Source organism: Lepidochelys kempii, chromosome 23 (genome assembly GCF_965140285.1).
Source record: "Lepidochelys kempii isolate rLepKem1 chromosome 23, rLepKem1.hap1, whole genome shotgun sequence".
Lineage (NCBI taxonomy): Eukaryota > Metazoa > Chordata > Testudines > Cheloniidae > Lepidochelys > Lepidochelys kempii.
Window position 1 is genome coordinate 17,096,641 of NC_136402.1, and position 26,594 is coordinate 17,123,234.

Consider the following 26,594-nt stretch of genomic DNA (forward strand, 5'->3'; position numbering starts at 1 on the left):
TCACGGACTCACAGGTTGTGCCACTCTTGGCCCTGTGCGGTCCCTGTGGGGATCCCCCTTCAGTGCAACAGCCCTTCTCGGGGTCCATTCTCTCTCTGGGGTTAGGCCCCTCCGCCTCCTGGAACCGCACCTCTCTGAGCCTTATCACGCCTGTCTCTCGCCATGGGCCCCCGCAGGGAGTCCCCTCGCTCTGGACCCCTGGGGTCTCCACTCCCAGAGGGAATAATGCCCCCCTGTTCTCTAGCCCGGAGTGACTCTCAGCCAGCGTAAAACAGGAGGGTTTATTGAGCGTCTGAACCCAGCACAGGAAACTCTCCGGGTCGCAGGCCTGGCCTCCCTCAGCCCAGCACATCTAGGTCTCTCCTGCAGCGAGGGGGGGCTCTGCCTGCTCCTCTCCCCAGTCCAGAGCCCCCCTGCTTCCAGCCGATCATCCCGTCTCGTCTCCCCCAACAGCTCCTCCCCCGTCCTTTGTCTTCTATCCCAGGTAAACAGGTCACCTGGGGTCCTCTTTCCTCTGCCCTTTGTCCTCCCACTGGCCAGAACCGGCTGACTACCAAGCTGAGGTGGGCCTCTTAGTCTCCAGGTCACCAGTTGTTAGGGTCCCTCATCTTCAGGCTATTGTGGGGTGTGTGTGTGTGTGTGTGTGTGTGTGTGTCCCGGCTGCTAGGCGTGGTCACACCTGGTCCTCTGCACCAACAAACCCTCTCCCACCACCTCGTTACACAGGCAGCACATGGGGAAACTGAGGCGCGTGCACGCTATTCATGTAAAACACGAATCTCGAGATTTGTAAGCCAATTTCTTGATTTCTGTGGCCTGACCATGATTTAGAAGCACGGGGAGGCTGACAAGATCGGAGTGCCCTCACGGTGTTTGCGGTCAAAGTGGGCTGAGGAGTACTTTGGTCTGCCATCACGGATAGTGCAGTTGTCCCAGAGCTGGTTCTGGATTCAGCTAAAGCTCAGGAAGGGAAGGGTCCTAAGTTTGTGTCTGCTCGGGAGAATGGCCCTGTAACTAGGTTGCATCCAATTAGTGTCTATGCAAAATCCCAGAGACCAGACAATTCTGGAGCTTGTATTTTGCCTGTTGCTAGTGTGTGGCTGGGAAAGGGTGCAGCAACTCTCACTAATCAGGGTGAGATCCTAGCCAGGGCACAAGGAGAGCATGCAGGTGATGTGATTGTGTTACCTACTGAGGGTGTGGAAACCTGTAGCAAGAAGGAAAAGATTCCTGAACTTGTGGGTGGCAAAGGGAAGGAGAAGGCTTCTCACCTTTTATCTAGGAAGTCTGTCAGTTTGCCTGAAAGGGGTTGTGGAGGAATCCGCCAGATGGGCCAGAGGTAATTCTGGATGTAAGGGAGACCCAGAAAGACTCTGTTGTTGCTCGGGGGTGGGGGGTGGGGGTGTTCCTCTAGAGCAAGCCCTAGGTAAAGAGGGTAAGAGCAGAATTTCTGGGGGGGGTGAATTGTTGCATAGAAAAGCCCTAGGGAAAGGAATCCTCATGGAGTCTTTGCAAGCAGTTTACTGCAACTGAAGGGTGTGAAAGTGATTTAATCAAGAAAGTTTCAGTTCCTAACAGCCAGAAATTTTCTGTTGTGAATGGATCCACTGACTTTCCTGTTGAAAGATCCAGTGTGGAGAGCTTTGAGAAGGTCTCAGATGAAGTGAAAGCTGTTAAGAAAGTTAAACAGTCCTATAACCAAGTGGCTGTGTTTGGCCAGCTTGTTGGGGAGAAGACCCAATCCCAGTTTGACCCCCTGGGGTTTTGGGGTGGCCAAAGGGCACGGGCCGCATAAACCTTCCCACATGCGGCCTGCGAGTGCTATCGACCACCTCCGACCTAAGGGAGGGCATGAAACTGGAAGGACCCGGTGTAACTCCCACCAAGGAATGGGAGAGATGCTGGGGCATCCATAGAAACGTTGGTGGCTTCGAACTTCCCCAGGTCACCGGCTAAAGTGACCCCGCTCAGTTCGATCTCGAAGGGGGGAGAGATGTGACGAAGTGGGACTGTTCTTAATGTTTCCTCTGAATAGTGTGGGGGTGCCTCAGTTTCCCCTATGCAGTTCTTAAGTCTCTAGGTGGTGGAGTAAGGGTGTATGATCATTGCAGAGCCCTAGAGGGCAGGTGTGGGCAGGGGTCTGGACGCAGAGAATGGCCGACACCCTGTTTCCTGGCCACTGATGGCCTGGGCCCTTCCCCCCTCCCCGCAAGGTGAGAGCTCAAGGGTTGGAGAACAAAGGAATCAGGTGACCTCCTGGCCCAGGAAAGGGACAAAGCCCAGAGGAGGGGGGGCTGGAGGGAGTTTCAGTTTGGGGCTGGCTGGAGACATGGAGTGAAGGGCAGACGTGGTTGTCTGGCTCACTGTCCCCCAAAATGGACCCAGCTGAGGGGTCCTGTTCTCTGCACCTACAAGCTCTGTGTTAGACCATGTTCCTGTCGTCTAATAAACCCTCTGTTTTACTGGCTGGCTGAGAGTCTCGTCTGACTGTGCAGTTGGGGGGCAGGACCCTCTGGCTTCCCCAGGAGCCCCGCCTGAGCGGACTCGCTGTGGGAAGCGCATGGAGGGGCAGGGGAGGCTGACTGCTCCAAGGTCAGACCCAGGAAGGTGGAGCCGGGTGAGCTGTGTGTCCTGTAGACAGGCTGCTCCCAAAGAGGAGACTTCCCCAGAGTCCTGCCCAGCTTCATGGGGAGCAGTTCCAGAGCATCGCCCAGGGACTCCGTGACAGGAGTGCTTTGGTCTGCCATCACGGATGGGATAAATGGGGGCCAGTCGAGGGCTCAGCAGCACACGGGAGAGATCGGCTATGGGGCTGCTCCCACGGAGTCAGACAAGCAGCTTGGTTGTGGTTTAAAGAAGGTGAAAAAGAAACAAGGAAGATGCAGCGTTGCCAAGCCTGAGTTTAAGAAAAAAACTTCTCTGTGCCTTGTGGTTTTGGAGCCTTTAGGCTCTGCTCGAGTCAGCTTTCCAAGCCCTTTTCTGCAGCCGTGTGGGTGAGAAAATGACTCTCTTTTGAAAAAGTGGCCGCAGAGTAACTCACGTCATCCCCTGACTCCGGGAGCTGGGGCTTTACGAAACACACCTTTGCTCAGGGTGACACCCCCCTTGGTTCAGTCTCTTCCATGCTGGGGGTGGGAGTTTGACCGTGGTTCTGTCAGCGGGAATGAGCCTCAGATTCCCAACACCTGATCTCCGATCCCCAGCCTGGGTTGGGATTCCCTCCAGGAAAAAAAAAATCTCCGAATTAGGTTGAGTCTGAATCTGTTGTTATGTGTCTTTATGGTAGCCCCAAATGAGATCAGCCTTCACTCCCGTGCCAGGCGGTATGCAGTCCCCGACCATACAATCCATATTCATAAAAGTTGGAGTGATTTTTGGGTGGCAAACGGTTGGATTTGGATCTTGCGGTCTTAGGCTTCTCGCGGCTGCTTTTCCACGAATTGTGCTTGACTAAGGGGAGCTGGCCCGGTGGTGCGAGGAGGGTGTCAGGGTGTGGGAGATGCTGCTCCTGTGTCCCGAGAACTTTGTCACTCTCCCGGGGGGTGGGGGGCGCACGTGGGGACAGGCCTGGAGCGAGCAGGGCCCCCCAGTCTGAATCCTGCCCAGACAAGCAGAAGCTAAAAGCTGTTCCCACCTCCTGGCTGCTTGGGGTCCCCTCGGGGAGATGGGTTTGGTAGGGTGTCTGCCTCTCCAGAGATGGGTGAGAGCTGGCAAAACTGTTTCATTTCCCCCCTTCCCATGCACCCACTCCATGTGTGTTTAAAAAATCAACAAACACAGCTGAGAACATGATTACAACAACAATTCAGAGACTCTCCTGGTTCGGGCGAGGGTCTCCTCACATTTTGGGGTCCCCTGGCCCACACGGGAAGTAACTTTCAAAAGCGGATAAGGGCTGGCTCCCCAAAAGGTACTTTGGCGCGTCGAAACCTAACCCGCGGCCTTGCTCTGCATGCGGATTTGATCGCGGCGTCGCCCAGGGGAGCGAAAAATCCACCCCGCTCTGAGACACGGGGCTGGACGGGCTGAAGCTCTGGTGTAGACGGTGCTACGTCGCCGGGCGAATCCAGCCGAGCCAGCTCCTGCCTCTCGGGGGGTGTGGATTACCTCTGCCGACGGGAGAATCGGCGTAGGTTGTGGCCACAGTGGCACTCCACCGTTTTAAGTGCAGACAAGCCCACCGCCTACTGTGAGCCTCAGCTCCCCGGCTCCCTCTCCGATGCGTGGGGAGAGGCAGACGCCTCACAGCGTGTCTACACTTAAAACGCACCTGCCTGGTGCCGTGTAGACGCGACCTACGCCGGTGAGGCGCTAGCTAGGTCGGCAGAAGAAGTCGCACCCAGCACTGGTGTGAACTGGGGGGGTCTTGGCTGGTCTAACTCTGTCTCTCGGGGGTGGGGGTGGATTTTTCACACCGGAGGGACGCAGCTGGACCGACGTGAGCTCCTGCTGCAGAGCAGACCTGGGAAAGGGATCAGGTGGGGAGCCTTTTGTCCTTTTCGTTGGCACAAGAACCGGCCGTTGAGTAAATTTAGGCTGGAAATTAGCAGGTTTCTAACCAGCAGATGGGGCAGAGGGAGATTCGGGAGCGGGGGGGCATGAGACTGGGCTGGTTTAAGAGGGAGCTGGCTACGTTTCTGAACGGGATTATGGGAGAACGGGGCCCTTCCGGTCCTGTGTCGAGACGGCTCCTCAGAAGCCGGCAAGCGGAGCCGGAGTGAAACGCAGAACTGGGGTGGTCTGGTGGCCCCTGGTTGATGGGCAAGGGGGCTGCTGGGCAGGGGACGCTCTCCTGGAGGATGGGAGCCCGTCCTCGCTTGCTCTCTGGTTTCGAGTGAGTGGCACATCCCGTTATAGGCTGGTGTCGGGGGCACGCGTCGGTCTGCGTCGCTCGGTGCTCGAAGAGCATTGTGACCCCGTCCCCGAGGGGCCCGCGTCCCGCTCCCAGTCGAGGGGCCCGCATCACACAAAACTCCAAAACCGTGTGGGCGCTTTGGGAAATGTGGCCCAGCTCACGGCAACTAGTCTGGCTGCCTGCGGAGCCCTAGGCTGGGGAACGTCACCCAGTGACTCCTGCATCCAGCCCATATCAGGTGGTCGAGCTAGAGAGGCGCTTTTAGAGAGCGGGACCCAGTCCTGAGCTGGCATGGCACTAGGGGTCTTGTTTCTGGTCCTGGGTTCAAACCAAGGTCGCTAGAGGAAGCGTAGACCAGCGATTTGGGCCTTGGCCTTGGGCTTGGCAGATCCAGGTGCAAGTCGCTGCTTTTCTGTTGACTTCTGGTGTGATCTTAGGCTCCTCCTTTGCCTTCCCTCTGCCTCAGTTTCCCACCTGTACATGGGGCGAGTGGTGCCGCCCTGCCTCCTGCGGGGTTGTGAGGAGAAACACCTTAAAGAACGAGTCACCCATATCCTATGGTGATGGGGGCCGTAGCAGTCACTAATCTGACTGTGTGGTTAGGGGGAAGTGCCGGTGAGCAGCCAGTTACTCTGAGAGCTTGAGGCAAAGAGACAGTCCGCCACTGAGCAGGGTTTTCTCTCTCTCTCTCTCTTTTTTTTTTAAAGGATTGGGTGATTTTTAAGCCACGTGCTCAGTTTTTGAGGCCTGGAAGCGCGGGGAAGGGGTGTGTGTTGAGGATGGGTTGTTGTCAGCCCTGCTGCTGGGTGCGCTTGGAGGCCTGACACTGGGCTAGATGGGCCCCTGCCCTCTGGCCCAGCCTGGTGATTCCTGGGGTGCTACATTTTTATCCTCTTGGACATGTCTTGATTGGAGTTGGCATGAAGGGGAGCAGAGGGGGGAAGGGATGGAGCTGGGGGGGGGGAAGCAGGAGAGTGAGCTGGGGAGGAGAGATAGGGAGGGATGGAGAGCCGGGAGGGGGATGGAGCCTGTGAGAATGGAGTCTGGCTGGGCTGGGGGAGGGAAGGTGCCCTGGGGGGCAGGGGAGGCTCCCGGGGCTCTGGGGTGGTGAGGGGGAGGTGCCCGGGGGGGGGGAAAGGAACGGGGGGGGGTGGAGGTGCCCTGGGCTTGGGGGGAGGAACCGGGAGGGAGGAGCACTGGGCTGGAGAGAGGGGCGGGGGGGGGGAGAACGGGGGAGTTGCCTGCGGGTGGGAGGAAGCGAGGGTGGGAGATGCCCTGGGAAGGGGGGGGAAGATGGAGGTACCGGGGAGAGGGCTGGGGGGGGAGATGCCTGGGGATGGGTGGAACCGTAGGAGGGGGAAGTGCCCAGGGGTGGGGGGGGGGAGGAACGGGGGCGGGGGAAGGTGCCCGGGGCTCGCAGGAACCGGGGGGGGAGGTGCCCGGGGCTGGGGGGCGGGGAGCGGCGCAGGGCCCTGCACCGCCGTGTGACTGGAAACCCTAATTAGCGCCCGGAGCCGGGGCCAGGCGGGAGCGGGGTTGGGGGGGCGGCCGGCGGGGCTCGGGCTCCTGGCGAGGGGGGGTTACGGGGGCGGCGGAAGGAGGGAAGGGAGCAGCGTCGGGGGAGGAGGGACGGAGGCGCGTTGTGTCGTCGGAAGACGGGCAGGATCCGGGGTCGGAGCAGGGGGAAGAAGCAGGATCGGAGGGACCAGGGCTGGGGGGGCCACTCCGCTGCCCCCCCCAAGGTGCAGATCCCTCCCTCCACCCCCGCATCCCTTCCTCCATCTCCCCTTCCTTCTCCGCATCCCTCCCTGCAACTCCTGCCCCCCCGGCTTGGAGCGCCGCCCCCCCACCTGAGCCAGGCGAGGCGCTGGGGGGTGGGGGGGGAGAAGGGGAGCGCGGCCCATGCCGACCCATTGAGGTGTGTGTGTGTGTGTGTGGGGGGGGGTCCTTCCTTTTTTCCTCCACTGAAGCCCCTCCCCCCACTCATCCGTCCCCCCATCTCCTCTCCCCCCCCCCGCAGCTGCTTCTAATCCTCCCTGTCCTCAGGCTGGTATCTTCTCCACGGGGGGGGGGGGGGGGGGCTGATAGGCCCCAGAATAGCACGTGTGTGTGTGTGTGTGTGAGAGAGAGATCAGTGGATTTGCGGTCAAACTGTTTGGGGGGGTGTACTGGGGCTGGAGGGTGTAGGCTATGTGGGGCAGGGGAGGGGCTGTGCATTGGGGCTGGGAGTGGGCGGGTGTAGTCTGTGTGGGGTGGGCGGGTGTAGGCTGTACTGGTTGGGGAGGGGACATGTCTGTACAGGGGATGTGTGTGTGGGGGGGTGTATCGGGGATGGAGGGTGCGGGGCCTGTACGGGGCAGGGGGGACGTGTATTGGGATCAGGGTCCCCTGTGCAGGGTGGAGGACGGGTGGGTAGAGTGGATGTGGGGGGCGGGTGTATTGGGGATGGAGGGTGCGGGGCCTGTACGGGGCAGGGGGGACGTGTATTGGGATCAGGGTCCCCTGTGCAGGGTGGAGGACGGGTGGGTAGAGTGGATGTGGGGGGCGGGTGTATTGGGGATGGAGGGTGCGGGGCCTGTACGGGGCAGGGGGGACGTGTATTGGGATCAGGGTCCCCTGTGCAGGGTGGAGGACGGGTGGGTAGAGTGGATGTGGGGGGCGGGTGTATTGGGGATGGAGGGTGCGGGGCCTGTACGGGGCAGGGGGGACGTGTATTGGGATCAGGGTCCCCTGTGCAGGGTGGAGGACGGGTGGGTAGAGTGGATGTGGGGGGCGGGTGTATTGGGGATGGAGGGTGCGGGGCCTGTACGGGGCAGGGGGGACGTGTATTGGGATCAGGGTCCCCTGTGCAGGGTGGAGGACGGGTGGGTAGAGTGGATGTGGGGGGCGGGTGTATTGGGGATGGAGGGTGCGGGGCCTGTACGGGGCAGGGGGGATGTGTATTGGGATCAGGGTCCTCAGTGCGGGGGGGTGTGTGTGTGGATGTTTGGGGCATGGCACGTATGTGGGGTTCAGAGGGAGTGCGGGAGGCATGGATTTGCTGCGGGGGGGTGGGCGGGGGGCAGTTGCTCCCCACACAAAACCCTCCTGCAGGAACACAACCCCGCATGAGCTTCTGCCCTTTCAAAATGGGTTTGGGGGGGACAGGGGTGTTCCCCCTCTGGGCATTGGGGGATGAGGGGAGATGGGCTCCCCCAGGTTGTGAGCAGGCTCGGGGGGCGGCTCTGTCCTGCGGTCCATGGGACACCCCTGGCAGCATACAGAGAGAGCGTGGGTCAGATTCTTTGTCGATTCACCGAGTGCTCGCCAGGGCTGGTGCTGTCTCTTATTTTCGGGGGGCGCCGGGGGGAGGGGTGTCTGCACAGTTCCTGGTGCAATGGGTGCCCCCGAGCTCTGTTGGGGAGATGGTCCAGCATGATGTGGGGGGGCCTGATCTCAGTCTGGGTCTCTGTGCAGTGCTCAGTGTGACGGGGGTCCTGATCTTGGGTGGGGGTGCACATCTGGGCAGCAGCTGGGGACCCTGATCTCGGGGCGCTGTGCACTGACTGTGGTTTGGGATCCTGTAGGAAAAGTAGGATGTGAGATTAGATCCTAGTGCAGACCCCCAGGGCTGGTCGGAGCTGGGGGGGGGGGTAGGGCAGAGTTAAGTCCCTTTTATTAACCCTTGATTTCCCCCACCTTTTGTGGGGCTTGACTTTGCCGCCTTAACGCTCTTCTGATGTCGTTCTTTGTTTCATTTCCTAGGTTGTTAACAATAAACTGGGGTGGGGGTAGCGGGGCGGGGGAACAGAAAGAAATTTCCTTCTGTGGATCCCACATGGGTCATCAGCCGGGCTGGCCAATGTTGACCTCCACTCCTGGGTTTGGTTGCAGATTCTGGAGAGGCTGCCCTGGTCTCCTGCCCCCCTGCTCCTCTCCCCTCTGCCAGCCAGCCGGGGCTGAGAGAGAGCCCCCGGGGGAGGGCGTCTGGGCTCTGAGGTCTATGGCCTGATGCCACATGCCGGGGCAGCCGGGAGGAGTGGCAGCTATAGGGAAGGACCGGCTGGGCCTGCAGCCAGCCAGCTCCGTGGGGCAGGAGCAGAGGTGAAAGTAAGGTCTGATCCAGTCTAGCGGACCAGTAAGGGCTGGTACACAGCCGACCATACCAGCAGCTTCCCTGGGGCAGCTTCCCTGAGGTCCAGCCATTTAAAAGGGCCCGGGGCTCCCGGCAGTGGCCGGAGCCCCGGGCCCTTTAAATTGCCGCCGGGCCGCACTGAAGGGCAGGCTGGGGGAGTCTGGCCCCACCCCTTCCACTTGAGCCACGCCCCCGCTCCCACCTTGCCACCCCATGTAGCGGTAAGTCTCTTAAGTTACTTTCACCCCTGGGTGGGCGCATGCTTCATGGAACTGGTATGGACGGCTGTGGGGCTGGAGCATGCTCAGTGCAGCTTTCAGGGAGTGCTGTGGGGCTGGAGCAGGCTCAGGGAGGTTGTTGAGCTCTGTGGGGCTGGAGCAGGCTCAGGGTAGACACAGTTTTTGGACAACTTAGCAGCCAGACACTGCCTTGAGAGGGGGCGCGCCCGAGCCAGAGACACCTAATAAACATTCTCTGAACTTAGGCCAATGACCCCCCTGCCCAAAGAAAACACCACACACCCCCCCGCATAAAGAACACAAACACACAAAGAAACAAAACCCCCGCAAGTGTAAAACGAACGCAGGCAGACGGCCAGCCGCAGCATGGGGGCCCATCCGGTGTACTGCGCTGAACGCAGCAGGCCCCGGTTACCCGCCGTGCGGGCAGGGGGCGGGCATGGGCATTCGGTGCCAGAAGCTCATGACCTCAGAGGCCGAGGACGGGCTCTGGAGACCAGAGTGGCTGAAGTGAAGGAGCGAAGGGAAACGGAGAGGGACCTAGATTTTCACCCACCCCCAGTCTGACCACCTCTGTGCTGTGGAGGAGGATGAAAGCCTCGGGGAAGGAGACCATCTAGCTGGAGCAGAGGGAAACAATCCAGTAGCTGGGACCCTCCCTCCCGATGATCATGGGATAGGGTGACCAGCTGTCCCGTTTTTAAAGGGACAGTCTTGCTTTTTGGGACTTTTTCTTAGACAGGGGCCTATTGTCCCCCACCCCCTGTGCAGGTTTTTCACAGTTGCTATCTGGTCACCATATCGTGGTGTCTTCTCGCACTGAGGATACCCCTCTGGGGGAGGGGACCCCAGTTATTAGGAAGAGACAGGTAGTACTCATGGGAGATTCGAGCATTAGCAATATAGATAATTGGGGTTGTGATGACAGGGAGAACCGCATGGTGAATTGGCTGCGGGTGCAAAGGTCGCGGACCTCTCGAGACATCTGGACAGACTTACGTGCGGTGCTGGGGAGGAGCTGGTGGTCGTGGTACATGTAGGTACCAGTGACACAGGCAAGGGTAGGAGAGAGAGGTCCTGGAGGCCAAATGTAGGCTGCTAGGTAAGAGATTGAAGTCCAGGACCTCCATGGTCACATTCTCTGAAATACTCCCAGTTCTATGTGCAGGGCCAGTTAGACAGAACTGCAGGGTCTCAATGCGTAGATGAGACGATGGTGTAGGGAGGAGGGGTTTAGGTATATCAGGAACTAGGGGACCTTTTGGGAAAGGAGGTATCTGTTCGGGAAGGATGGGCTCCACCTAAACCAAAACGGAGCCAGATTCCTGGCATGTCAAATTAAAAGCTACCTGGAGGGGGGTTCCAAAGAGGATGGAGCTCGGCTGTTCTCAGTGGTGGCAGATGACAGAACAAGGAGCCATGGTCTCAAGTTGTGGTGGGGGAGGTCTAGGTTGGATATTAGGAAACACTGTTTCACGAGGAGGGTGGTGAAGCACTGGAACGGGTTCCCTAGGGAGGTGGGGGAATCTCCTTCCTTAGAGGTTTTTAAGGCCCAGCTTGATAAAGCCCTGGCTGGGATGATTTAGTTGGGGCTGGTCCTGCTTTGAGCAGGGGGTTGGACTAGATACCTTCTGGGGTCCCTTCCAACCCTGTGATTCTAGACGAGTTTTAAAACTAAGGGCCAGCGGGTGTGGAGGTGCCTGTGGTTTGGACAGACACATCCTTAGGGGAGGATCTATTTGCTAGGATAGAAAGATTCCCTTTTAAGAGGAGAGGACAGAAGTCAATAAAATACAGGTAGGAACTGAAGAGAAACAAACGTGAGGGTCCCCTTTGATTACCCCACAGGAAGGCAGGCAACTAAATATCGACCAATCTTATAAATGCAAGGAGTCTAAGTACTAAGATGGGTGAACTTGAGTGCCTGGCATTGTGAGGCTGTTGATATACCAGGCATTATCATCAATTGATGGACTGATGGTAATCAATGTGACCTGGGAAGATGGACTAAAAATATATCAGAATGACAGAGTAGGTGGTGCTGGGATGGGAGAGCAGTGCTATATGGGAAAGAAAACATTGAATCATATAGTAAAAATCTTAAATTAATCAAAGGGTCCCATCAATCCTATATTGATAGCAATTCTGTGCTTGAATTACAAGCGTACAGCCGCAGGAAGATATGACTGACCACCTGAGCTGGACGGTGATAGTGACTCAGGGGGATTAGAGAGGCTACAAACACAGAAAACCCAATAATAACGGGGGATTTCAGCTAGGGCACCACCTGGGCACATGCTACCTCAGGACGGGATGCAGAGATAACATTTCTAGACACCCTAAACGACTGCTTCTTGGAGCAGCTAGTCCTGGGACCCCTGAGTGGTGCACAGGGTCTAGTCCAAGATAGGGTGACCAGATGTCCTGATTTTATAGGGACAGTCCTGATAATGGGGGCTTTTTCTTATATTGGCGCCTATTACCCCCCCACCCCTGTCCCGATTTTTCACACTTTTTATCTGGTCACCCTAGTCCAAGAGGTGAATGCAGCTAACCCGCTCGGTCACAGTGACCAAATGTAATTAAATTTCACTTCCTTGTAGGGGGAAAATACCAAAAAAAAAAAAAAGGAAAAGTCATCACAGTAATATTTAACTTCAAAAAGGGGAATTACATGAAAATGAGGGGGCTAATTGAATGGACATGAAAAGGAACAGTCACCAGGGTGAAATGCTTGCAAGCTGCATGGAAACGTAAAAAAAAAACCCACCTTAAAAGAGGCTTAAACTGTATATATCTCTCAGCTTTAAAAACACACACACACACACACACACACGACCAAAAAATGCCACCATGGCTAAACATCAAAGTAAGAGAGGCGATTAGAGACAAAGAGACATCTTTTAAAAATTGGAAGTCAAATCCTCCTGAGGAAAAGAGAAAGGAACATAAACCCTGTGTCAAGTCAAGTGTAAAAGTATAATTAGGCAGGTCAAAAAAGAATTTGAAGAGCAACTAGCAAAAGACACAAAAAACTAAAAAAACCTAAAATAAATAAAAATGTTTTCTGTAAGTACATGAGAAGCAGGAAGCTTGGACAACCGAGGTGCTAAAGGAGTACTCAAGGAAAACCAGACTGTTGTGGAAGAGCTAAATGAATTCTTTCCACTGGTTTTTGCTGCAGAGGGGGTGAGGGAGGTTCCCACACCTGAGCCGTTCATTTTAGGTGACAAATCTGAGGAACTGTCCCAGATTGAGGGTGGTTTTGGAACAATTCAATACATGAGACAGTAATAGGTCCGGATGGGATTCACCCATGAGTTCGTAAGGAAGTAAAGAACAAAATTACCAGACACACAGGTGAACATGATATGGTGGGGAAGAGTCAACACAACTTTTGTAAGAGGAAATCACGCCTCACCAATCTATTAGAATTCTTTGAGGGGGTCAACCCATGTGGACAAGGGGGATCCAGTGGATATGGTGTACTTAGACTTTCAGAAAGCCTTTGACAAGGTCCCTCACCAAAGGCTCTTAAGCAAAGTAGTCAGTCATGGGGGTAAGAGGGAAGGTCCTCTCATGGATCAGTAACTGGTTAAAAGATGGTAGAAATAAAGAGTCTGTTTTCACAGTGGAGGGAAATAAATAGCGGGGGGCCCCCCAAGGATCTGTGACGGGACCAGTGCTGCTGAACATACTCATAAATGAACAGGAAAGACGGGTGGCAAAGTTGGCAGATGATACAAAATTACTCATGATCGTTACGTTCAAAGCAGACTGCGAAGAGCTACAAAGGGATCTCACAAAGCTGGGTGACTGGGCAAGAGAATAGCAGATGAAATTCAATATTGATAAATGCAAAGTAATGCACTTCGGCAAACAGAATCCCAACCCCACATCCCAAACGAGGGGGTCTAAATTAGCCGGTACCACTCAGAAAGAGATCTTGGAGTCATTGTGGAGAGTTCTCTGAAAACATCTGCTCAGTGTGTCGCGGCAGGCAAAAAAGCGAACAATGTTGGGAACCATTAAGAAAAGGATAGGTAATAAGACAGAAAAGCTCACAATGCCTCGGTGTACATCCATGGTATGCCCACACTGAATGCAGCGTGCGGTTCTGGTTGCCCCATCTCGAAAAAGGATATATTAGAATCGGAGACTGTGCAGAGAAGGGCAACAAAACTGATGAGGGGCACGGAACAACTTCCGTGTGAGGAGAGATTAATGAGACTGGCACGGCTCAGTTTAGAAAAGAGACGACTAAGGGTAGGGGATAAGACAGAGATCTGTAAAATCACGACTGGCATGGAGAGCGGGACCAGGGAAGTGTTATTTAGGCCTTCACAAGAACCAGGGCGTCATCCCATGAAATGAACAGTCAGCTGGTTTAAAACAGTATTTCTTCCCACAACGCACAGCCAACCTGTGGAACTTGCTGCCAGCAGACATGAAGGCCAAAAGTATAACCGGGTTCAAAAAAGAATTAGATAAATTCATGGCTATTAGCCAGGATGGCCAGGGAGGCAACCCCGTACTCTGGGTGTCCCCAAACCACTGACTGCTAGGAGCTGGGCACGGGCGACGGGGTGGGTCACTCGATAAATTGCCCTGTTCTGTTCAGTCCCTCTGGGGCACCTGGCACTGGTCACTGTCAGAAGACCGGATCCTGGGCTAGATGGGCCAGGGGTCAGATCCATTATGGCCGTCCTTATGTGTGAACAACGATTTTCAGAGCCTAATAACTTGGCTGAGTTGGATGGATTTTCCCAGGAACACCACGTTTTGGAGCATTTAACTGGGGTGGGGGAAGCAGTTGCCCTGGGGCCAGGGAAGTGCCTTTTGCAGTTGCTGTGAGAACCTGGCCCGATCTGGTGTGGCGAGGAACCAAGGGATGAGGAGAAGGGGGTAGAAGTCTGGGGGAGGGCTTTGGAATAAGGGGAGCGGAGAGGGGTAGAAGTGGGAAGGAAACAGGGGCAGGATCTTGGCCGCTGGGCTAGGTGGGGGGAACACGGGCAGAAGGGTTTGTAACCACTAGAGCACGCTCCCCTCCAGACCTGGGAATCGATCCCCCCCAGTCCTGAGTCCCCACATTCCCAAGTGGCTGTGACTGCCCCTGGCCACGTGTGTGTCTCCGTCACCCTCTGGTGACTAGGTCCACGGAGAGGATAACAGCCTTCTAGTGCTACCAGTCACTTGGTCAGCTCAAGTGCAGGGGCACGTGGGGCGGCTCTGAAGGTCCGAGCCCTGCTGGTGGCCTCACGTGGGGATGGTCCGTGGGGCGACACATGAGGAAATTTCTGGTTTACAAATAGGGCACCCAAAATCAGCAGGTGCTTTGGGAGATTTGGTGTTTCTCTGCTCCCCATCTGCAAAATGGGGTGAATGCCACCCCTCACCCTACACCGTGCGGAGATGGTGCATTTATTTGTGCTCATGGAGCGCTCTGAGCCAGGTGTGGTGAAGGCTGTTGAAAAACCTACGAGCCCGTGAATAATTCTCTCCTCAGAACGGGATTTGAACGGTGTGCGGTAACTAAGGCCTTGAGAAAGGCGGCTGCAAAGATCTGTTGAATAGCTGCTCATTCCGTGAGGCATCTCCATCCCGTGCCCTGAATCGGGCAGGGGTCTTGTGGAAAATATGGCACGTGGCCGTGGCATTACTGACTGCATGATCATGCAGATGCACGCCGGGGGGCAGAGTTAAGGGTACTCACCTTCATGCTGGCAGCCCCTAACTTTGCAGCGCTTGATTTTGCAACCTTAACTTTTTTTTTAATGTAGCTCTTTGCTTGCCAATATCAGCATAAAGGGCTTATAGCACTGAAGTTTGGAGTTCTCAGCCTTACTGTTATTATTTAACTATTTGTATGACCACAGCACAGGGGGTTCTCAGCCTTTCCAGACCACCGTACCCCTTTCAGGAGGCTGATTTGTCTTGCGTAGCCCAAGTTTCACCTCACTTAAAAACAACTTGCTTACAAAATCTGACATGAAAACACAAACGTGTCACAGCCCACTGTTACTGACAAACAGCCGACTTTCTCCTTCTTACCAGATCATTATCAAATACATTGATTGGACTGTGAATATTGTACTCACATTTCAGTGCGAGACTCGAACCTGTTTTTCACTTGTGAGCCTTGTCTGAAGCCCGAACTCAGGCAATGGGGGCTGAAGTGTGTAGCTTAGCTTCTTGGGGCCTCTCGTGGCGTGGGACCCTGGGCAATTGCCCGGCTGGCCACCCCCTAATGTCATTCCTGCACTTGCAACCCCCTGCAACCTATTCCTCGACACCCCCCCACAGGGGCTGCAACCCACAGGTTGAGAAACACTATCTAGATGAATTGAGTACCCAGTGGAAGACCTCTAAGTACTTCGGGGGTACGCGTACCCCTGGTTGACAACCACTGGCATAGTGCCTATAGGATCTATGGTAGGTGTTGTACAATGCAGAACAAAAAGGCAGTCCGTGCCCCGAGCAGCTTGCAATCTGCAAATTGTCCCGCTGTGACGGTCCTGGTCTAGTTACAGTAGTGTGACCCCCTTGCCTCCCCAGTGTGGACGCAGTCAGGAAAAACCTGACTTGAAGTTTAGACACAACAAATCCTGCATCTTGCCGGGGGGGGGTTAGACAAGATGACCCTTACGATCCCTTCTAAATCGGTACAGTTCTCTGATTCTGGAGCTATGCACCTTCATACTGACCTATCAGCCTCCACACAAGGGCTGGCGCTGGTGGAAAATCTCAGCCTGACTCCAAATAGTTAAACCAAGACAAAGGTAGAGCCCAGCCCAGTGTGGGGTGTCAAACTGGGGGGGAGGGGAAGGGAAGCTGGTGGTTCCACTCCCCCCGGCCCTGCCTTTTCCCCCAAAGCCCCTCCTATTTTCCCAAGGCCCCGCCCCATCCACTCCTCTTCCCCCCCTCCCCTGCCCGCAGTAACTGGACTTTGGGTGTTCGGTCAGTAGATCTGACCCGACACTGTCAGGTTCCCTTTTTGACTGGACTTTCCAGTCGAAAACCGGGCACCTGGCCACCCTACGTCAGCCACCGGTGAATTGGGCTCACTCTGGTTTAGCCTGGCCACCGGACTCGAAGAATCCCTTGCGTGTGTGTGTGGACGGGAGTTGGGTTAGGAACAGTACATGTAGAGAACCCAGCTTAGCTCTCTGCACCAGTGGGGTGGGGGTGGGGACCTGGGCAGACCCCTGCTGCAGCACCCGTTTCACTCACGGCGTGGTGACCTCAAGCCGCTTTGTTTCCACTGGCCCCGGTTTGCGTGTGGACTCGCAAACTGGTGTGAACCCAGTTCGTGGTGGTGGGGTAGCTCGCGTCGGTGATGGTGCCCCTGAAAACCACACGTTGGGTTAAAAAAGCCGAGATTTATATATATATAAAAAAGAAATTCGGTGCAATTTTTAAAAGGAGGGGGTGATTCACCGCTGGACCGAACTCCCCCAGGGATTGATGGACCCCTCCGTTTCGGAGGAATTTTATGGCCTGCGATGTAAAGGCAGTTAGATAATCGAATGGTTCCTTCTGGCCTCTAAGCTCTGGGGCTCTCTAAGGATATGGAGCCAGGGGCTGGAAGAGCACCGGATATCGCGCGAGGGTTGTCAGAGGAGCCGCGTTGCGCCAGCTAACCCCTAGACATTGAGCGGCGTGTCGTCCCTGTCCAGGTTTTCACCTCTGAACCCATCTGAGGGAAGCAGTGGCGGGTGCTGCCGGTGGATCGGCGTTGCGTTCACACACGTGGTGTCGCTCTCCCCTGAGCTTGAAACCGCGAGGATGCCGCCTCGAGCTGCGTGGAAAAGCGGGCCGAAAAAGCCCCCGGCGAAAGTGCGGCTGCTTCGAGATCCCTTAAACCCAGCTTGGCAGAAATCGGCTTAAATCGATACGGCTAAGCCGGGTTTCAATTGGATTAAGCGGCGTCCGCCCAGGGTTGGCAGTGGCTGAACCAAATGGGTTTAAAGTCGCAGCTTTGGTAGTGAGCTTGTTAGGGATGCTCCGGTCCTTGGCGTCTCCAGCTCCAGCCTTGGGGCCTCTCGGGAAGTCGGGGGGCTCGGCACAGGGGTAACTGGGTGGGACTCTCCAGCCTGTGTGACGCAGCAGGGGTCAGACTAGATGGAGCTAATGGTCCCTCCTGATTTGGCGGCTACCAGGGGCTGAAAAGGGCTGAAAATGGAGTGGGTCGGGGGTGGGGAGGAGGATCTAATGGGAGTTGAACCAGACATGGTGAGATGATGATCTGATAAGGGTGACAGGGGCTGATGGCTATCCCAGAGGCTGCTGGGAAAAACCCAATTTGTCCCATTCCCACCCCCCTCCAAATTGTAATCAAAGAAAATTCATTTTTCCTTCCAGAAATCTTTCAGGTTTTTTCTTTGTTGTAAAAGAAGAAAGGAAAAAGTTTAGACTCAGAAGGAGGAGAATTTTTTTGGAGGGGGGGGTCCTAAAAAAAGTCCCCTTTGAATCAAAACTGTAAAAAGAGAACAAGAGGAAACATGTTAATGTTGTTTGCCCCCATTGTTTTTGCCGCTGGAGAAGAGGGCAAATGATGTACAAAGTTTTTCCTTTCGGTTTGAAGCTCCCCCTTTTAAAAAAGTTTGGATTTTTTTCCGAGGGGGATGGGGGTTTTCCCTGATCTCCCCCCCTCCCCCCGCTCTTTGGCAAAGAGGAAGAACCCCCCCCCCCTTGGTGTCGGATGCGAATCCCGGGTGCGACAAGGAAAATTCTCCCCCTTCCGTTCTGTATTCTTGGAGAACCTGGGTCTGGTGAGCAGGGAGGACACGGGGTCAAGACCCTGTCGACAGGAAGCGCAGCGAGCGAATCGCCGGCCCGCCGCTAGCTTGCCGCGCTCGAACCGCTGCATGGCTCCTGCTCTGGCACCCGGTAGCGCACGTCGCTGGACTGCTGTGCGAAAGAGTCGCTGAATCCCTCCTGCGCCCTGCTCACCTCAGTGGCTGCTGGGGGGGGCTGTCGCAGGCGAAGTTTTGCGGGTGCTCGATTTAGGGTTAAATCGCGGGGCGTTTTGCTGGGTGGTCTGATATCGGCGCAGGTCGCCGGGCGGCTGGAGCAGGCGAGTGGGGGCCGGGTGGTTATAGCGGGTTAAATGTCCGGCGCTCGGGGGGGGGGGGGGGAGAGAAACAGACAGGAAGGCAAAGCACCCCCCTGGAAAGGCTTTGGGGGCGGGTGGGTGAAAAGGCGAGCTCTGGGACCCTGCCTTCCGGCCTCGCTGGCCTCAGCGAGGCCGTGAACCCGACGGATGCCCCGTTAAAAGGGCCTCTGTGTGTGTCCAGAGGTCGGGGAGAGGTTGGGGGCGGGGAGAGGGGAAGAGACAGACACACGGAGTAGGGTTGAAGGAGCTGGACGGGCTTGGCCCCCCTCCGCCCCCCGTGGGGTGGGGAGGTTCTGGGTAGCCCAGGCTCCGGCTGGAGCAGGCTATCCCGGGACACTGGATTCCCCACTGGGCACGGAGGGGAGAACCGCGGGGGCCAGTCCCAGGCGGACCCGCTGGGTCAGCCGCGTTGGTACCTGGGGGGTGGAGCCTTGGGCACGGTCTCCGCGCAGTGGGGAGGCAGGGGGTCATAAGCGGTGAAGATGCAGGGTCTGAAACCTGCAAGGGGATGGAGGGACACTCCGCCCTGGAACTGTGTCGGGGGCAGGGTCTCTCTTCATCCAGTATCAGCCCACCGCCCTGCTGCCTCAGTTTCCTCCCAGGAAGAGGGGTAACTTTTTTTTTTTTTTAAACTCTCCTTCCTCTGAAACCTCCGGGCTGCCCACGGCTGGAGATGGGACGCTGGGCGGGATGATCCAGAGCTCTGAGGTGGCACCGAGCGTTCTCCCTCTCGGGTGGGTCTTGCTGGCATGCTCAGGGTCTAACTGACCCCCACCCCCCCTCGCCCTCCCCAGGTTGGATTGGGAGTGACCTTGAGGGCTTTTCGCCCTCCCCTGTGGGTGCGGGTCACTTGCCACGATTATCTGGGTCTCCCTGCCTTGGACACTGGTTCACCTTGGTCCCTCCCGTTGTCTGTCTATGGCGCATCATAGCTCGGTCTCCCGTGGCCGGGGGCACCTGGGTCTCATTTCAGTCGCTGGGTTTAGCGTGCGGGTGCTGGGGGCCTGTGAGGTGGGACAGGAGGTCAGAGGGGACGATCTAGTGGGTCCCTTCTGGCCTGGGGGGAAGGGGTGGAGTGGGGGTGGGGAGGGCTCTGCCAGGCTCCCCGCTAACTCCCCAGGCCGCCCTGGACCCTGTGTCCCCCTGAAGGGCAGGGCCCCACAAAACGCGGGGCCCGGGGCTCTTGCCCCGGTGCATCCGATGGACCTGTTCTGGGCACCACCAAAAATTATCCAAACCTGGCGCCCATGCATCCACGTGTCTGCACAGCTCTTATGGTAAGGTTTTTGCTCTACATGATCAGGGGTCTGGAACGGCTGCCGTATGAGGGGAGATTTAATAAGACCGGGAAAAGAGATGACTAAGGGGAGATATGACAGAGGTCTATAGAATCATGAGTGGTGTGGAGAAAGTAAATCAGGGAGTGCCATTTGCTCCTTCTCATAACAAGATCTACGGGTCAACGAATGAAATTAACAGGCAGCAGGTTTAAAACAAACACACGGAAGTATTGTTTCACACAATGCACAATGAACCTGTGGAACTCCTTGCCAGAGGATGTTGTGAAGGCCAAGACTATGACAGGGGTTCAGAAAAGAACTAGGTAAATTCATGGAGGACAGGTCCATCAATGGCTATTAGCCAGGATGAGCAGGGACAGTGTCCCTAGCCTCTGTTCGCCAGAAGCTGGGAACGGGCGACAGGGGATGGATCACTTGATGATCCCTGTTCTGTTCATTCCCTCTGGGACACCCGGCATTGGCCACTGTCAGAGGACAGGATCCTGGGCTAGATGGACCTTTGATCCGACCCAGTTTGGCCGTTCTTATTTTCTTAGGTACACTTTGTGGATGGTTGTCACTGTAGGTTTGCTGCGATACACTGAGTGTGGGGATGGTTGTTTACGGTGGGTGGTTGCTTTGAGACCCCTTGTTAACGTCAGGTGGTTGTTACACACCGTGTGTGTGTGAACAGTTATTAGTGTCAGTTTTCTACTCTACAGTGTGTGTGGAGAGGGTTGTTAGGGTGGGGATGTTGATCTGCCCTGTGCATGTCGACCATGCTCTGTATGTGTAGGGTTGTTGCAGTACACCGGGGAGAGGGTTGTTCCTGTCGGATTGCTGCCATGCATGGTGTGCAATTGGTTGTTAATTAAAATTGCGACTGTACACTGAGTGTGAATGGTTGTCTATATAGGGCTTGCTGCAATGCACTGTGGGGACCGTTGTTCTTGGAAGAGTGTTGCAAGAAACGGTGTCAACTAGTAGCTGTGATATAGGGTTGTAGCTATATGCGGTGTGTGAAGAGGGTTGTTAATGAACAATGGTTGGTATACACACTGTGTGAGGAAGGTTGTTACTGCAAGACTGTTGCTAGATCATGTGTGTTGGGGGGGTGGTTGTTATTGTGTGGCTGTTGCACCATTGACATCTGTAGTGTACTGGTTGATGGTGGGGTTGTTGCGACACATTGTGTGTGGAGACAGCTGTTAAGGCAGGGTTGCTACCACGTGGCATGTGAGGTTGGTTGTTAAGGTAGGGTGTATGTGTGTATGGTTGTTGATGGTGGGTTGTTGGTTGCATCCCGTGTGTGCACATGTGTGTTACTGTAGAGCTGTTGCTAAACACTGTGTGGGGGGCTGGTTGGTAGTGGAGGGTGGCGTCTCTCTAGTCCCTGTGGGGAGGGTTGCTATGGGAAGGATGTTGCTATCCCCTGGGTGTGAGGATAGCTATTAATGGCGGGTTGCTGCTCCACACTGTGGGGGTGGGGGTGGTGAAGGTGTGGTTGCTGCTATGCAATACACGTGGGAATGGCTGATATTGTAGGAATGTTGCTACCTCCCCCTCCCCCCGCCCGCGATGGTATTTAAGGTTGGATTGTTGCTGTACCCAGTATACAGAGATGGCTTATGTGGCTCAGAAGTCGCTATGCACTGTGTGCGGCCGGTTGTTGATGTAGGGGTGGCGCTATGCACTCTCTGTGTGTGTGTTGGCTTCTGTAGAGGTGTTGCTACATACTGCGGCGATGGTTGGTAACGTAGGATTGTTGCTAACCACTGTTTGTGGGGATGGTTGTTAATGTGAGATGTTACTATACTCTGTGTGTGTGTGTATGGTTGGTTATGGAGTGTTGCTGAGGGTCTGAGGGTCGCTGGTCTACTGTGCGAGCGGGGATGATTTTTACTCCACGGTTCCTACTATACATCCTGCCTGGGGACGGGTGTTAATATTGGGGTGTTACTGTACCTCCTGCATGAGCACGATTGTTCCCGTGGGGCGGTTGCTGTGTGCTGGGTGTGGGGACGGTGGTGAATGTCGGGTTGCTGGTAGACGTACCCTGTGGGCTGGGGTAGTTGTTCCCGTAGCGTTGTTGCGATGTACCCTGCGTGGAGATGGTTGTTACTGAAGGGTCCCTGCTCTACCGTGTGTTTGTCTGGTTGGTGTGGTAGGTTGTTATCCCCTGGGTGTAGCGTCTGTATCTCAGTAGGGGCTGAGGAGGACGAGCGAGAACCGCAGGGATATTCAGAGTCAAAGCAGTTAGTGCTGGGGATTCGATTGGGGACGACGCCTTGGTCCTAGGGGGTAAGCCGGGCGTTTTCCGGCTTGGGACGTGACCATCATGGGCGTTGGGTTATCCCCCGTCGGAGTCCTGGTTCCTCCATGTGACACAGCTGCCCACGATGGGCCAGTTACTCATTGTGGGAAATTCAAAACATTTGGGGTTTGGTTGCCTCCTATTTCCATTGAAAATTTTCCATTTTTTTTTAACGGGGAACTGAGAAAGGTTGGGATTTCAAACCTGCGTTTTGGGGTGTGGGTGTTTGGGTTTAGGGGGGGAAAGTCTGGGGCCTTTGCAAACTGTTTGCAGAGGGAAATTTTGTGTTTTTTTTTTTTTAAAATGGGATGGGGGAGGGAGGAAATTTTGTTGCAGGTGATTTTACTCCCAAGGGAATTGTGGATCCTGATGAGATATTGACCTCATCATTGCGTCAAGAGTGGGGGAAGTGTCATTGGGCCATTGTGGGGGGTGGTACGGCCCTCACCCCACATCTCAGTCTAACTATAGCCTGCCCCGTATGTGACCTCATGGTGCAGGGACGATGCTGCCTGGTCTCTCTCCTCCTGGGGATGGGCCCCATGGCCCAGGGATGATGCTAACTGGTCTCTCTCCTCCTGGGGATGGGCCCCATGGCCCAGGGATGATGCTAACTGGTCTCTCTCCTCCTGGGGTCGGGCCCTTAGGTGCAGGGATGACACTAACGAGTCTCTCTCTTCCGTTGTGTCTCCAGTCTCTAGGTATTTGAGAGCCTGCCCAGAGGAGGTTTTGCCCATTAAAGCATGAACGTTGGACATGGCTGCCCCCCGTTGCTGCTCCCAGAGGGGGCCGCCGCCTCCCCGTCCCTCTAGGATGCTCTGGAAGCCGGTCCTGCTGCTGGGGCTGTGGCTGCCCTCACTGGCGTGGGCCGGAGCTTCGCCCACTCCCTGCCCGGCTGCCTGCTCCTGCAGCAACCAGGCCAGCCGGGTGATCTGCACGCGCCGGGAGCTGGTGGAGGTGCCGGAGAGCATCTCCATCAACACGCGGTACCTCAACCTGCAGGAGAATAACATCCAGCTCATCAAGACCGACACCTTCAAGCACCTGCGGCACCTGGAGATCCTGCAGCTGAGCAAGAACCTGATCCGCAAGATCGAGGTGGGCGCCTTCAACGGCCTGCCCAACCTCAACACGCTGGAGCTCTTCGACAACCGCCTGGCCACGGTGCCCACCCAGGCCTTTGAGTACCTCTCCAAGCTGCGGGAGCTGTGGCTGCGTAACAACCCCATCGAGAGCATCCCGTCCTACGCCTTCAACCGGGTGCCCTCCCTGCGCCGCCTGGACCTGGGGGAGCTCAAGAAGCTGGAGTACATCTCCGAGGCGGCCTTCGAAGGGCTGGTGAACCTGCGGTACCTGAACCTGGGAATGTGCAACCTCAAGGACATCCCCAACCTGACGGCTCTGGTGAGGCTGGAGGAGCTGGAGCTGTCGGGCAACCGGCTGGACATGATCCGCCCCGGCTCCTTCCAGGGCCTCACCAGCCTGCGCAAGCTGTGGCTGATGCACGCCCAGGTGTCCACCATCGAGCGCAACGCCTTCGACGACCTCAAGTCGCTGGAGGAGCTGAACCTGTCCCACAACAACCTCATGTCCTTGCCCCACGACCTCTTCACCCCCTTGCACCGGCTGGAGCGGGTGCACCTCAACCACAACCCCTGGCATTGCAACTGTGACGTCCTCTGGCTCAGCTGGTGGCTGAAGGAGACGGTGCCCAACAACACCACCTGCTGCGCCCGCTGCCACGCCCCGGCCAACCTCAAGGGGCGTTACATCGGCGAGCTGGACCAGAGCCACTTCACCTGCTACGCCCCGGTCATCGTCGAGCCGCCCACCGACCTCAACGTGACGGAGGGGATGGCGGCGGAGCTGAAGTGCCGGACGGGCACCTCCATGACCTCGGTCAACTGGCTGACGCCCAACGGGACGCTGATGACGCACGGCTCGTACCGGGTGCGGATTTCCGTCTTGCACGACGGCACGCTCAACTTCACCAACGTGACGGTGCAGGACACGGGGCAGTACACCTGCATGGTGACCAACTCGGCCGGCAACACCACGGCGTCGGCCACCCTCAACGTCTCGGCCGTGGACCCGGCCGCCACCGGCTACACCTACTTCACCACCGTGACCGTGGAGACGCTGGAGACGGCCCAGGAGGACGCGCTGCCCACCAAGAAGGAGCCGGGCCCCACGCCCGCCGTGGGCTGGGACGTGACCTACTCCACCACCTCCCTGACGCCCCGCTCCACCCACTCCACGGAGAAGCCCTACACCGTGCCCATCACCGACGCGGCCGAGGGCGGCATGAAGGACCTGGACGACGTGATGAAGACCACCAAGATCATCATCGGCTGCTTCGTGGCCATCACCTTCATGGCGGCTGTCATGCTGATCGTCTTCTACAAACTGCGCAAGCAGCACCAATTCCACAAGCACCACGGCCCCACCCGCACCATCGAGATCATCAACGTGGAGGACGAGCTGCCGGCCGCGGCCGGCGCCCCCGGCGACAGCCACCTGGCCCTGCCGGCCCTGGAGCACGACCACCTCAACCACTACGCGGCCTTCAAGGCCCACTACAACAACAACGCGGGGGCCCTGGCCTGCGCCAAGAACCCCCTGCTGAACTCCATCCACGAACCTCTGCTGTTCAAGAGCAGCTCAAAGGAGAACGTGCAGGAGACGCAGATCTGAGGACGGGGACGCCCCTCGCGGCCTGCCTCCCCCCCCACCCGCCCGCCCCGCCCCGCGGCCCGCCACGGGAGGGGGAGCGGGGAAATGCCTCCGGGGAGAGAGAGACCCCCCTAACCCGCCCGCGACGGATCGGCTCCAGTTGGACGCCATGCCCCCCACCCGCTGGAGAGTCCCCCCACTTCCTGGCTCCCATCCCGACTGCCTCTGTGTCCCCCCCCACACCCCATTCCTGTCCCTCTCCCCACCTGTCTGTCCCCCCTGTTCCTGGCTCGCACCCCAACTGCCTCTGTGTCCCCCCCACCTGTCTGTCTCCCCCGTTCCTGGCTCGCACCCCAACTGCCTCTGTGTGTCCCTCTGCCCCATTCCTGTCCCCCTCCCTACCTGTCTGTCCCCCCGTTCCTAGCTCGCACCCCAACTGCCTCTGTGTGTCCCCCCACCTGTCTGTCCCCCCCGTTCCTAGCTCACACCCCAACTGCCTCTGTGTGTCTCCCTGCCCCATTCCTGTCCCCCTCCCTACCTGTCTGTCCCCCCCGTTCCTAGCTCGCACCCCAACTGCCTCTGTGTGTCCCCCTGCCCCATTCTTGTCCCCCTCCCTACCTGTCTGTCCCTCCCCTTCCTGAGATTTCCACCTCTCTCTGGTTTACCCTTTGACATCGGCTTTTATTTTGGCAGTTTTCTCAGTACCCAGTTGATCGAGATGTCTCCGTTCCCGCCCCCCCGCCCCGCCCCAATCAAAGACCGGGAAGTTGCGTGCCTCCACCCCCCCGCCTCCGCTCCCCGAAACTTTGAAACTTTTTTGATACCGCTGGGCATTCCCGGCCCCACCTGGGGTGCTGGGTTACTAAAAGCGAAAAAAAGGAAACCAACCAACCAACCCTGGAATAATTTTTTTTTTTTTGGTGGGGGTCGTGGGATTAAATGGGGTGGGGGGGTGGAGGGTGGAAAAAAACCCGGCACCCAGAGAAAGAGGTGGTGGTTGGGGGGTGGAAACGCCAAAATATTAGTATTTTGTGGTCGCGGCTGTTTTGGTGGGGAGGCTGTGCTCAGCCATGGGGCCCTGGCGGGCGCAGGCTATGGGTTTTTTTAATGACTATGTGACTCCGGGCGCCCCAGCCCTCGCTCCCCGCGCGGAAACGCAGACCAGAGGTATTTTTTAATTTGTAATAATCTGGGGAGGGGCGGGGTTTGGGGGGGGAGAGCCGGGAGGGGGGGGTTGTGGGGGCGCACTCCTGCCCCCCCTCCCCCGGAGCCTGTGATCCCAACCATTTCTGGGTCTCGTCCGAGTTTCCTATTTTAATAAAATCCATAAAGGTGTTTGCAAGCGTCTCTCCGAGAGCTGGGGGGGCGGGGGGGAGGACGGGGGGCTCACACGCAGCAGCTTGCACGCTCAGCCTCACACCTCCCTCCCTCGGCACCAACCTCCCCCCGCCCCGACCCCTGATGATGCGGCCCGTGCGGGCCCACCCCCCAGCGCCCGCACCGGGTGCCCACAGCCGCCCTCGCACGCGGAGGCCTGCAGCGGAAAATGCTCCGCTCCCTGTTGGGGCTGGCAGAGACGGGGTGGAGGAGAGGGTCTGCCTAGGCTGGGGGGGGGTCTCTTCTCTCTCAATGCCCCCCCCTCCGGCGTTGGGACGGGGGAAGCATGCACACTTTGGCCAGGGAGCTGCCTTTGGGGAGTCCCAGGCAACGGAAGGAAAATAACCCTCTAGACGTGGCGGGGGCTGGGGGGGGCAGACCTCCAAAGTGTGTGTGTGGGGGGTAGGGTAGGGAGAGAAAGGGAGGGCTATACAGGATGTGGGGTGGTGCCCAGTGTGGGGGGGCTATTTCCTAGCCCACAATATTGCTGCAGGTTTGACCCCCAGGGACCTGCCACCGGGCTATTCCCCCCGCCCAAACCCCGCAATCTCCTCTGCCACCCAGGTGCAAGGAGAGAACCCAGGAGTCCTGGCTCCCAGCCTCCCCCTGCTCTAACCACTGGCTCCC

The 26,594-nt window shown here is 57.0% G+C and overlaps 1 protein-coding gene across 3 annotated transcripts in view; it reads left to right on the plus strand.

The window, feature by feature from the left end:
* Positions 1–25,925, plus strand: part of LRRC4B (leucine rich repeat containing 4B) — a 37,576-nt gene extending 11,651 nt beyond the window's left edge. Inside the window, exons 1-2 of one of the 3 annotated variants that reach the window (XM_073321822.1) lie at positions 6,510–6,597; positions 22,612–25,925. In XM_073321822.1, coding sequence (XP_073177923.1) covers positions 22,674–24,611 — 1,938 coding nt within the window. In that variant the 5' untranslated portion in view covers positions 6,510–6,597; positions 22,612–22,673 and the 3' untranslated portion in view covers positions 24,612–25,925. Of the gene's footprint in view, positions 1–6,509; positions 6,598–19,040; positions 19,058–22,611 lie in introns of those variants that run through there. The other 2 variants (XM_073321824.2, XM_073321821.2) reach the window with 2 other exon arrangements.
* Positions 25,926–26,594: the final 669 nt, after the last annotated feature.